Below are 12,663 nucleotides of genomic sequence, written 5' to 3' on the forward strand. Positions count from 1 at the left end.
TCAGGAGACAACTGCAACACAACTGTCTCTCTCACATTTACACATGCATACACTTCATGCTGAATGAAGTGCTTTTAAATCATCTTCAAAATATAAAAATGTCTAACATCACTTATTCACAGCCTCTGATCACGGTGACCCCAGCAAACAGGATTTATGCTTTACAAAGAAAACTATGCCCTAGCCAGCAGCGTGTTATTCCTGCGGAAGACCTCCTTTCTTCCTCCAGGACACCCCCAGTTCACAGCAGTGATGCCATTTCCTCAGCCTACCAGTACGCTAAACTAAGCACACTGCAACAACTGCGCCTGGGACTGCCTCGGACACCAGTGTCGCAGCTCCCACAGCTCGAAAGAGCATATTAGAATTTGCTGAAACATCAATAAAATGATAAATAGAAAATGAAATCTTCCCAAAGAGAAACAGTTAAATAAAGATGTATAAATTGCCTGGACATTTAAAAAGGGGGGGGGGAGGGGAGAAACAGGAAATCTTCCATGGTTTTGCACCTAAGTGGGGCTTCAACTTAATGTAAATGGAAAACTTGGGAGTAAAGCACACGTCTGCCAAGACACGATTGTGAATTCTGAGGTAAAACGGTAGCAACAGCCACACTGAGTTTAGCACATAACAACTTTGTCTTGGGTAATTTTGAACCCTGATTTGCTGCCCTTGAAGTATGCTTCTGTTATTGTGTAACAACTTACTGCACAGATTGTGATGACTTTCTAGTTTCCATTCACTCTCCTTGAAGCTGTCATCTTGCTACATTCCCCTAATCCTGGCACTGAACTCGCACCTTGCTCCTCTCGCCCCACCCCCATCTATCTCTATTCTTTATTTTTCAGAATGCTACAGCTGGAGCCTTAGACAGAAGTTTATCTTTGTTTTGTATGTGCTTTTAAGAGAGAGCACAATACCTCAATCCTGGTTTCTTAGCCTTGATCATTAAATGCTGCTCACGATTTTCAGTATATTATAAAGACAATTGTAAATTTGAGGATTCCTTCAACACAAAAGAAATGTATTAAGAACATCCAGACCATCTGATTGCCCTGTTGATATATTCAATGACAGCGGCATGCCCTGTCTGCCTGCAAAGCCACAATCAGAGTGGTGGTGTTGCAACCTTCTATGGTTTCAAATGAAGGATTTGCTTTCCCACCTCCCCCTTTTCGGTTTTCATAGCATGGCAAGAAGAGATTTCCAAAACATCCTCTGATTTTACTGTATGGATCTCAACAGGTACACAAGTGCTCTGTATTTTATTGATGCTGTATTTCGACATAGCAAGAAAAGTTTACTTTTCAAGAGAAGTAAGAAAATTCATAAACTTTGGCATTGTCCCAACATTAACTTACTCGACTTCCAACATAAATCTCAGCTTGAAAAGGTATCTCTAAAATACCTTTAGCTAGACACAAATGTAAACCACTGTGCACATGTGTTAGGATGACCAAAAGATGGTAAAACATTTAACTGGGTTCCTGAATTGCTCAAACTTCAGTATTATGCAATCTATCCCTCCAATCTTAAAACCAAGATTCCTATTTTTTCTCTAAATTACTTATAGGCTTCAAGCCTAGTTTACAGCTCTTCAGTAACTTAACTTTTAGAGCCATTTTACAATCTAGTCTACATTCACTGCTTGAGGGTCATGTAGCTGTGTTGCTTGCTTTGACCCGATTCTCTGATTTGTCAGAGGACCTTGAACTCCTTGTGGAAACACAGGTACTGTACTTGCTGCTTAAAAGTTACAGCTGCTCACCAGGAACTATGTTTCATTTTCACAAGCAATTTCCTGACAAGAGACTGCTAAACTCTGTGCTACCCCAGAATTATGTCTGATGTTGCCTCCAGTGAGGAAGAGCCACTTGTGAGGCTGTGATTCACGTTACGGCAATATGGTAAAGGTTACAGATAGTTATTTATGATCAGAATTTACAAGCAGCACTGCACCACCTCCTAGCTAGGCGATGCCCATGACCACATGAGATTTATTTGGGGGCAGGGGGAAATGCTGCCTAAAGCACTGCAGCACTCCTAATATGAGCATCCAGTGCAGTGTGGGTCTTCCAAGCCCCAGGACAACATGCACAGCGTCCTCTCAGCAATATTTCAGACTTACCCTAGCCTGCCTAGAAGCAAATGAGAAGCTGGCCATCTGAAGAAGAAAACACTATGGCTATGATCCTTCTCTCACAACTGGTACTAGTCCTAGTTTTTCCAATATGTCACAAATTTTGGCTAATAAAACCACCTCTCCATACCTAACAGTAGCAATGTCTTCTACCTTTATGGCAGCTTGTAAACACAGATGCAAAATGATGAAGCTGCTGCCCAGATTTCCTATGGGTAAACTGTTCCGTATTTGCAAAACAAACACTTTAGAAATTGAGCTCCTCACCAGTTTGTAGCATGCTGCACATTCAGAAAGGACAGAATTCAAGACCTTCAACATGGTAACAACCTTTCTCCACCACCGAGAGGACTGCACTAGCTGCCAACATTAGATCTTCACATGTTAGCTACAGAAGAAAGATAAGGCACTTGGCCTGTGCTATACTGGAAGGAAAGCTCACTCGAGGGCAATAAAGTGCGTGAGTTCAAAGTTCATCATTTTGAGTAAGTACACAACGAATGATGAATATAAGATCCCTAGCACAGAAATGGCCAGCCTCTACTTTCTAAACTGCTTTTTAAAGCTATGGGCTTCTAGAAATCAAAGCCTCCTACTCTGCATAGACCAGTCACCCACAGGAGTAAACAGAAAAGAAGGAAAGGAATACAGCTTACTAGACATGAAGTCCATTTAGAGGTGGTGCTACTTAAGTGAACCTACAAAGACACGCTTCCCCCTATCCCTTTCCACTTCTGAACTGGTGGCTGCCAGGCTGATGATGAAATAACCTCATTAATGAGGAGTTATTCTGCAGCTGGGTAACTTTCTTAGTCCCATTCCCAATGCAACTACGCATGAGCAAGTACTGTCAATCGAGTGGAGAAGCAACAGGAATGAGTACTCACAAGTTCGGAGCAGCAGCTGCTCAGGTCAACGCTGCCTCACAGTTTTTAAATTTATCAAGCAACACCATTAGCCAGTATATCATGTACATATTGATGTTACTATCTTTGTAGAAGTAAAAACATTCCAGGCAGGTGCAAAAGTGGTATCATGTATTTGCTTTAAGCAGATACAGTTATACGTTAGTGAAGAGCAACTGAACTAAGATCACTCGCTTCCCTGGAATCAAATATAATCTTTATTTTGTTGAGCTGGTTCAGGAAACCAGGCTGATGCCAACTTGAAGAGATGGACTACTACTACTACCTGCTACCTCTTGCAAGCTCAAATATGGAAAAAATGTTAGAATCATAGAATGTCCTGAGTTGGAAGGGACCCACAAGGATCGTCAAGTCCAACTCCTGTCCCTGCATAGGACAACCCCAAAATTCACACCATATGTCTGAGGGAGTTGTCCAAATGCTTCTTCAATATTGTCAGGCTTGGTGCTATGACGACCTCCTGGGGGAGCCTGTTCCAGTGCTCCACCACCCTCTGGGTGAAGAACCTTTTCCTCATGTCCAACCTAAACCTCCCCTGGCACATCTTCCTGCTGTTCCCTCCAGTTCTATCGCTGGTCACCAGGGAGAAGAGATCAGCGCCTGCCCCTCCTCTTCCCCTTGTGAGGAAGCTGTAGATCACGATGAGGTCTCCCCTCAGTCTCCTCTTCTCCAGGCTGAACAGACCAAGTGACTTCAGCCGCTCCTCGTACAGCTTCCCCTCGAAACCCTTCACCATCTTCATGGCTCTCCTCTAGACACTTCCCAGTAGCTGTATCCTTTTTTGTACTGTGGCGCCCAGAACTGCATGCAGCACTCAAGATGAGGCTGCACCAGTGCAGAGTAGAGCAGGACAATCACCTGCCTCGACCGACTGGCAATACAGTGCTTGATGCACCCCAAGACACGGTTGGTCCTCCTGACTGCCAGGGCACACTGTTGGCTCATGTTCAACCTGCTGTCGACCAGAATCCCCAGATCCCTCTCCGCGGGGCTGCTCTCCAACCTCCCATTCCCCAGTCTGTATGTACATCCAGGGTTGCCCTGTCCCACATGCAAAATCCGGCACTTGCCCTTGTTAAACTTCATGTGGTTGGTGATTGCCCAGCTCTCTAATTTGTCTAGATCTCTCTGCAGGGCCTCTCTGCCCTCGAGAGTGTCAACAGCTCCTCCCAATTTTGTGTCGTTGGCAAACTTAGATAGCAAACCTTCAAGTCCTACATCCAAGTCATTTATGAAGACATTAAAGAGCACTGGCCCCAAGATGGATCCCTGCGGAACCCCACTAGTGACTGGCCGCCAGCCCAGTGTAACCCCATTTACTACAACCCTTTGAGCCTGACCCATCAGTCAATTGCTCACCCATTGCATTATGTGTTTATCCAGCTGCGTGCTGGACATTTTGTCCAGGAGGATACTGTGAGAGATGGTATCAAAAGCTTTACTGAAATCCAAAAACATTACATCGACTAGCTTCCCTTGATCAACTAGGTGGGTAACCTTGTCATAGAAAGAAATTAAGTTTGTTAAGCAGGACTGTCCCCCATGCTGGCTGGGACCAATGACTGTGTTGCCTTTCAGGTGTTTTTCAATAACTCCCAGAATAATCTTCTCCATAATTTTGCCAGGGACAGAGGTGAGACTGACAGGCCTGTAGTTACTGTGGTCATCCCTGCTGCCCTTCTTGAAGATTGGAACAACGTTTCCCGGCTTCCAGTCTACTAGGACCTCTCCAGATTCCCAAAAGCATCGAAAAATCATTGAGAGAGGTCTTGCTCTCACATCAGCTGGCTCTTTAAGCACCCTGTGATGAATCCCATCATGCCCCCTTGACTAATAGGGATCCAGCTAGAGCAGCAAATCCTGCACAAGTTCGGGGTTGGTTGGGAGTTTGTCTTTCTTGCAGTCATGGTTTTCTAGCCCAGGGCTCTGGGGGTCCCAGAGCCATCACTGGTGTTGAAGACTGAGGTGAAGAAAGCATTAAATGTCTCTGCTTTGTCTATGTCCCTGTTTGTGAGGTGACCATGCTCATCAAGTAATGGGCCAACGTTATTTCTGGCCTGCTTTTTGCTATTTACATGTTTTAAAAAGCCTTTTTTATTGTCCTTCACAGTACTGGCCAGCTTCAGCTCTAATTGAGCTTTGGCTGTGCGTATTTCCTCCCTGCAGTGGCAAATGGCATCTCTGTAGTCCTCCCATGTCGCCTGACCTTGCTTCCATTGGCTGCACATTTTCTTTTTTCACCTTAGTTCTAGAAGATCCCTACTCAGCCAAGCTGGCCTTCTACCTCGCCTGTTTGACTTCTGACATTTTGGAATTGCCTGCTCCTGTGCTCTTCAGAGGTGGTACTTAAAAAGTGACCAGCACTGATGGACCCCAGCACCTTCAAAAGCTTTTTCCCAGGGGACCTTTACTAAGTAGTTCCCTGAGCAGCCTGAATTCAGCTTTCCTCATATCCAGAGTTGAGGTCTTGCTGGCAGTATTCCTCCTGTTAACATAGATTTTAAACTTGACTGCTTTGTGGTCGCTGTGGCCAAGGCAGCCACAAATCACCACCTCACCCACAAGACCCTCTCTGTTAATAAGCAACAGATCAAGGAAGGCACCTTTCCTGGTCGGTGCCCTTAATACTTGTACCAAGAAGTTATCATCCAGGTGGTTTAGGAATCTTCTGGACCTGTACCAGCTGTGTGGTATTCCCAGTTGACATCGGGCAAGTTGAAGTCCCCCATAAGGACAAGGGCAGGTGACTTAGAGGCATGCCTTAGTTCCTTAAAGAATAACTCACCAGTGTCATCATCCTGGCTGGGTGGCCTATAGTAGACTCCCACAACAACATTCGCTTTATTTGTCTTTCCCTTAATCCTTACCCAGAGGCTCTCAACTGTGCCATTGCCAACTGCTACCTCCGTGCATTCCAGCCCCTCCACTACATACAATGCCACCCCGCCGCCTTGCCTGCCCTGCCTATCCCTCCTGAAGAGCTGTAACCATCCATCATGGCACACCAGTCACAGCGCTCATCCCACCAGGTTTCACTTATGCCCCTGATGTCATATCTCTGGGACTGGGCCAAGGCATCTAGCTCCTCTTGCTTGTTCCTCATGCTGCGCACATTTGTGTAGAAACACTTCAAGTATGGTTCATTGTGCCCATTACCTCGTGCAGCAGTCTGAGGAATCTCACTAGCACGCAGCTCCTTGAACTTTGCGTGCCATCCCATTGCTCGTCACTCACTGGTATTGCCCCTTTCCCCCTTCCAATCTAGTTGCTGTGATTGCAGTAAAAGTTTAAAATTTGGGAAGTATGAAAAGTTTTGGCGGGCTGAAAAAAGTCAGATAGGCAGCTTGTGAAACCATTAATGACTTGGCCAGCATCCTACATGTTTACTGATTCACAGCTTGTTTAACTTCTTGTATATTCCTAGCCAATCCCAAAAGCCTGATACACCTCATCTACTATACAGTCATTTAATTGCACTACAAATGAGTTTACCCAATCAATTAAAACCAGAGAACTGCTAAGATATTTGCCCAAACCTTCACAAAACCAATAGTTTATATTTAAACTCATCAAGTTTAACATATCTGACAAATCTCTGCTACACCATGCCAAGACCAACAATTACCCTGTCAAGCAAAGCTTTCCATTTCACTAATGAAGGCAAAAACACCACAGCAAAATCAAAGACAGCAGAATGCATGGGGTTTTTTTTAAATCTGTTCAGAATTAAACCTTCCATTATAGCCTCAAAATAAATAAAATATTACAATAGCATACTGAATCTCTACTAAGTCAGAGCACAAAACATGCCCACTGACATATTTTTGAGAATAAATCAGTGAAGCACAGGCAGAATTCACACATATTTAGGTAATTTAAAAAAATTAACGGCCTGGAAAAACATGGAAGGGAAAAAAAATCCTTGTAGCTAACAACAATAACTTTTATTTCAGCTGCTTATACTTGTAAATAAACTGCAATAAATGCCTATGGGGCAGTTTATTGCTTTGTATTCACAGATGGAACAGGTACTACTGCTTTATTACACTCCATTTTGTAGATGGCTTAAAGAGCATTTAGGTGATCGTGATGTGTACCCCTTTAAACTTGCCAGTAACTTTTGAGTAAATTAACCACCGATAGTATTGGTGCCAACAGAAAAAACACTTAATAAAGATCAAAAAATGGTCTGTTGATATTATGGTCCCACTTATCTTACATACCACAGTGGAGATCTTCAACCACACAGACAGTTTTGAAAAAGTGATATCCTAGAGAATTTAGGAGCACAAGCCTTACACTTAGACTAGTTGAGGGGAAGTGACTACGTGCTAAAATCACTTTTAAAAGTGAGTAAATACTTCTAGAAGTTTATTGTCTCACAGTTCACTGAGTGTGTTCCTTTTCCTCTATATTAATTAGTAAGGGCCTGCACCTTTCTTTTCTTTCTTGTTCTTGGTTTTTCTGCTAAGAAGTAACCATTTAAAACAAAAATCCAAACCAACAAAGTCTACTTTCTTACTGTTTGCTTAAGGACGGAAATAACAGTACTCTACTAAACTGATGAGATTTTCAATTTCCACTTCTAATACTACCACAGTATAACCCACCAGCCTACCCTTGTTTTAACATTTGCTAAAGACAATAATGATTAATGCAGAATCCGGATACACACCAAGCTGTTCACCCTCTACCAGCTCTCCTTTTCCTCACAAATTTATCAGGGTCTCATCCAATTTTTACAACATTTATATCGCCAATTTCGTGTATTATTGGCATTAAAAAGGTGTTTCGTAAGTATTAATTTTCCCTGTCACAAACATGAGGAAAAAAAATCCTACATGCCTACATCGTATGTGCCATAGAAAGCCATGGCTTTTCATCCTTTCTTTTCCTGCTTTTCAGATCCTTACTTGTTTGGTTTCACATAGACGGTTATCTCCAGTCTATGTTTCTTAATGGCTCATCAAGGCTCCTTCTGACTGTAACAACTCGGGAGCAAGAGCCACAGGTCTACCAGACCTCTGACTTTAGGTGGCCGGCCTCATGCTGCTGGCTGCAGGATGCCCTTCTGCAGCTGCTCCTGCCTCTCCCCATCCCTAAAACTGCTGGGAAGCTGGGCAGATCTAGTGACTCAGACACCCTTTTCTCTGACGAGGACCCACCCCACACTGTTCTTCTTATCCTCCTCCAGTAAGACAAAGAGGAAACTGGGTAGATGAAAGGAGGAATGGAAGGGACTAAGCATCTGCCAAGGGAAAGAGACAGGGATGCAGCCAGGGAGGAGAGCAGCAGCTACTGCTAACTGCTGGAAGAAAGGCTTTTGAAGTCCTGGGGTAACTGGGAGAAACTGGCATATAGTAAGTAATAAGTTTGCCTAGGGAGAAGTTCTGAAAAAATGAATTGTGCAGAGGTTGACTAGTGAGAAATTGCATTTGGATATTCACATAACTTTAATGCAAATGATGTTATTTCCTGCAGGCTTTTTGCTAAGCTATGTAAGCAGGTCTGGACACAAGTAATAGCCTCCACACAAGCTATCACGACCAACAGTACTAGGCAGTACTAAGTGCCTCCTGTCCCAGAGCTCAGGGTTACCTTTAACTGAATATGATCAGAGAGTATTACTGTGCCCATCAGCCTCAGGCCATTAAAACGGCATGCACAACTTCAGTCGGTGGATTGCAGGTGCCTTCTCTTCTATGTCCAAGGTCTCTTCAAAGAGTGCTCAGTCCTATCAGGTCGCTGCTGCTTCCTACCTCAAGCAGAGGTAGCGCAGAGCAGAGCCAGTCTAATGGGGTCCGTGCCAGACAGCAGTATAGCCCTCTCCACTGCCAGGCTGTGACACGGTCTCATTTGGCGATGGGCTCCTCACCTCAAGATGGAAACCCCTCTTTTTTGAACCAATACATCCATCCTGGTCCTGCAGGTTACATAGACCCAACAGTTCCTGTCTTGATACATTTCAGTGCAGATGAGGAGCCAATCAAGGGTCTAACAGATAGTATCTGATCAGAAAAGATGACTGAAGACAGACTTCTGCCTGCTGATAGACACTTGCATGGTACCTCCAGAAGACATTTCGTGTTCATTTAAGGCCCAGGCTAATATAATTTTCTCTTGGTCTTCCAGGATATCTCCAGATGACTAACATACCACTGGGCAGTAAGCTGTGCACTTTCTAAGTACCCAGCAACCAAACAAGTAACAGCAATTCCTTAAAAGCTATCTGGATAAAATTTGAAGATAGAAGTGTCCACAGAGAAGCAGCAAAACAGTGCTGCCCTACTTAAGGAAATTTAGTTCTATTTCACCAATATTTTTAGGTCAAGTAAGCAGTAATTCTTAACAATCTGTCTCCCTACAGATGCAGTTTTATTCTGTTTCACATGTGCATAAACATAGGCTGTTTCCAGTATTATAAAGGTGGCTTTAAATCTGCCTTTTGATTTATTCAGATTTCATCTTTGTCATTACATGACACCTACTTCTGAAAAATCTTTGTGATGTAATATTCAGTATTTTAATTTACTGTAGCACACAGTAATTCATTATTGCCTAGCAGGCTTTCCAAAAAGCTTTTCTTGTGAACTTCAAATATTAGCAACAAAACAGGAAAGCAGAATGAAAAAAACAGCAGTGCAAACAAACTCCCTCACATAAACATCCCCACAATAAGAAACAATGGGAAGTTAAGCAAAAATAAAATGCAGAAGAGCTGTTGCACTCATGGATTACTCACCCATAAGCTCCATTACTAATCAGTTTAATTGTTTCAAAATCACTTTCCCGAGGTTTCCTCTGTAGCTTCAGTGAGGTATTAGAGCTCTTCAAAGTGAGACAGGAGAAAGAAAAAAGTTAATACAGTACTTTTTTCAAAATCAGGGGAAAATAAAGAATGAACAAAACACAACTATTGCCAGGCTGTCGCACCCCGATGAACCAGCTAAAAGCTGTGGCCAGTTAGCCACACAGCTAGCACAGAGAGGGACCAAAGGGACTCCTGAAGCAAAGCTGCTTTTTCATCCAAAAAGTATCTCTTACACTGCAGCTATCTGTCTACTTATCTACCTGCACAGGTTACAGCAGACAGGCACCAAGGCTTTTGGTAAAGGAGTTACTGGCAATTCCTATCTGGAGCTACGGACTTCTGTGAATCCCACCAGGCACTTGTTGGCCATTGCCTTCCCATTTTAGTAAATCTGACTCTGGTAGTACAGCCTGATAGTAACAAAATGTAGATGAGCTCTCATTGATTCAAATAAACTTTTGCACATTTCAAACTGATGTGTTAGGATAGACTGTGATATAACTTAGGACAGACTGTGAATAGAGACGCAAAATGAAAGAGAAAAATATGGAAGATAAAAATGCAATAATTCTACCATTACAGAGGTCACTTTCACCTACTTGTATACCAGAACATTTTCAAAATGGAGTTGTCTCGAGTACTGCACAACCTTTTATCTAGCTTTAATTTTTAATTAATCTTGAAGATGTAAGTGTGAATTAGAACTGGGGAGCAGGGGGGATGATGAGGGCACGAGACTCCAAATTCACTATTCCAAAGCCACAAGATCCTTTTCAAGATGTTTTCCAAATCTCCAAGAAGTTCTACGATCCCTATCCAGGCAGTTTGGTAATAGTTAAGGTTGAAAGTAGACATGGTTGGAACATTTTTCAATTAAATGCTCACTAAAGAAAATTCAGTGCAAGAAGATTAGTGAATATGTTAATATAATGAACTACACAGGAGCAGAGAGAGACAATTTATTAAATTGTTTAGCCCACTTGCCTGCCAATACAGGATTCTTCCTAATTGCATATTTATAATGATTTTGAATGGTCCTGTACTTTACTTTTAGATTATGCTTCCTGTCACTTCCCATGTGTGTTTATTCCACAGCTACACTTTGAGAAAATGTTTTCAAGTATTCACTTTTCTTTACTGATTTCATTTCATCACCTCCCCTACTTACATTCCTTCATTACACTGCATTATCCTTCCTGTATTTCTTCAACATTTGAACAACACAAATAACTTTACAATTGCAATTTCTATTGCTAAGCCAGTTTGCACCTTAGAATCCCCTAAAACCACTTCAGCACTTCCTTTAAGTCTTCTAGTTATTCTTTCTGTCTGTTCTCCAGTTTATCAACATCCTTCCACTAAATACTGCTCAGGTCAAACACAGTATTTTAAATGCAGCTGAATGTAAGCAACAGAGTAAGAAACACCCTTCATGTCACAACTATGGAAGCCTTTACAGGTGGCATTTTGCCAGAAAGTCAGAAATTATCTCAAGATAATACAGCATGTACCAGAGGATGATGCCTTTTCTGTAGCATATCAGAACTAGTTTAACAGATACCACATGCCTGTATTTTAAACTCTACTAATATTTGTAAGTACCTGTAAAGTACCACTGCATTACTTATGCATCCCCCAAAACTGCACTTGCTTCTTCTATCCACTTGCACTGAAAATCAACACCAAGCTGTTAGAATTCCATCTACTTTGTTGACTGAAATCCAAGGTATCAGAACTGACTTTTAAAAATAATTAAAACTGGGAGCACTTAAGCCCAAAATATTCAGCCCAACCAACTCCTCCAACTCGTTTTCCTTTTGCCAACCTGAATAAGCATCTGACAAAATATTACTGTAAGATACCCATTATTGTAGACAAATATTTTCAAACATAGATTCAGAAGAAAAATGCACAATCTTCCAGATTGCAAACTAACTTTCTGAATCCAGGCTATTTGCTAACTTGCTCATTTCTTCCTTGTCTCTTCACTGGATCTGTTCAGTCTCCCTCAATTTGATCATTAGCTGCCTCTGTAAATGGACTGTTTTAAAATCTGTTTAAAATACTTTATTTTTTATGAAACAGTTTAGAAGTCCTGCTAAAAGAAAAATAAATACATTAATCAGACAGAAATAAAGCAAGCAGTGGTGCATTTTGTGGTAAAACTATTGACACATGGCGAACACTAACTTTGTGGAAGCTAAAGACACTGCAACATCTAGGAAAATAGGTAGAAAGTTTTGTTCTAACATTTTTTTGAGCCTTCTGTCTGCTGAGCACCATGGCATTAGTCTGAGGATTAACCACTGTTCTAGTCAATCTGTTTACACATACCAGGAGAAAATACAATGCAGCAGGGCCGGGGGGAACACAACACATTTATTTTTCCTTGCTCAGATTCAGCAAAAGCAGCAGCATAACAGGAGAACTTACATTTATTGATTCATCCACTTCCAGAGTTTCTGCTGTTCCACTGTCACAGTTAGCTAGCTGCGCTATTTCTGGAAACAAAGATTAGAAACTTCATTTTAAACTATAACAAATACAAAACTAAATGAAGCACAGAAAACCTGAGAAGTGACACTTTTCTGGAATACTTAATGAACATGCTGTCCTATCTGTAGTACTTGTCAAATAACTTTTAGGGCATCTCCAAGCACACATAAAAAAATTCCACCTGGAAAAGGAAGACCTGCTATTCAATGCCTGTGTAATCTTCCACTGAAGAATTTAAACAGCCATGAAGCAATGAAGAGCGATACTATTATCACTGCTGAGATGTGGGA

The 12,663-nt window shown here is 42.1% G+C and overlaps 1 protein-coding gene across 8 annotated transcripts in view; it reads right to left on the reverse strand.

Moving 5' to 3' along the window:
* The window catches only part of MAST4 (microtubule associated serine/threonine kinase family member 4), a 307,392-nt gene that overhangs the window by 31,597 nt on the left and 263,132 nt on the right, over positions 1 to 12,663 (reverse strand). For all 8 annotated transcript variants that reach the window (XM_087741356.1, XM_087741355.1, XM_087741354.1 and 5 more), the window contains 2 exons: positions 12,311 to 12,378; positions 9,809 to 9,894 (listed from right to left, as the gene is read on the reverse strand). In XM_087741356.1, coding sequence (XP_087597482.1) covers positions 9,809 to 9,894; positions 12,311 to 12,378 — 154 coding nt within the window. The remainder of the gene's footprint in view (positions 1 to 9,808; positions 9,895 to 12,310; positions 12,379 to 12,663) is intronic.

The sequence above is a fragment of the Nipponia nippon genome, unplaced genomic scaffold, assembly GCF_047370975.1.
Source record: "Nipponia nippon isolate SJK-2023a ecotype South Korea unplaced genomic scaffold, ASM4737097v1 scaffold_8, whole genome shotgun sequence".
Lineage (NCBI taxonomy): Eukaryota > Metazoa > Chordata > Aves > Pelecaniformes > Threskiornithidae > Nipponia > Nipponia nippon.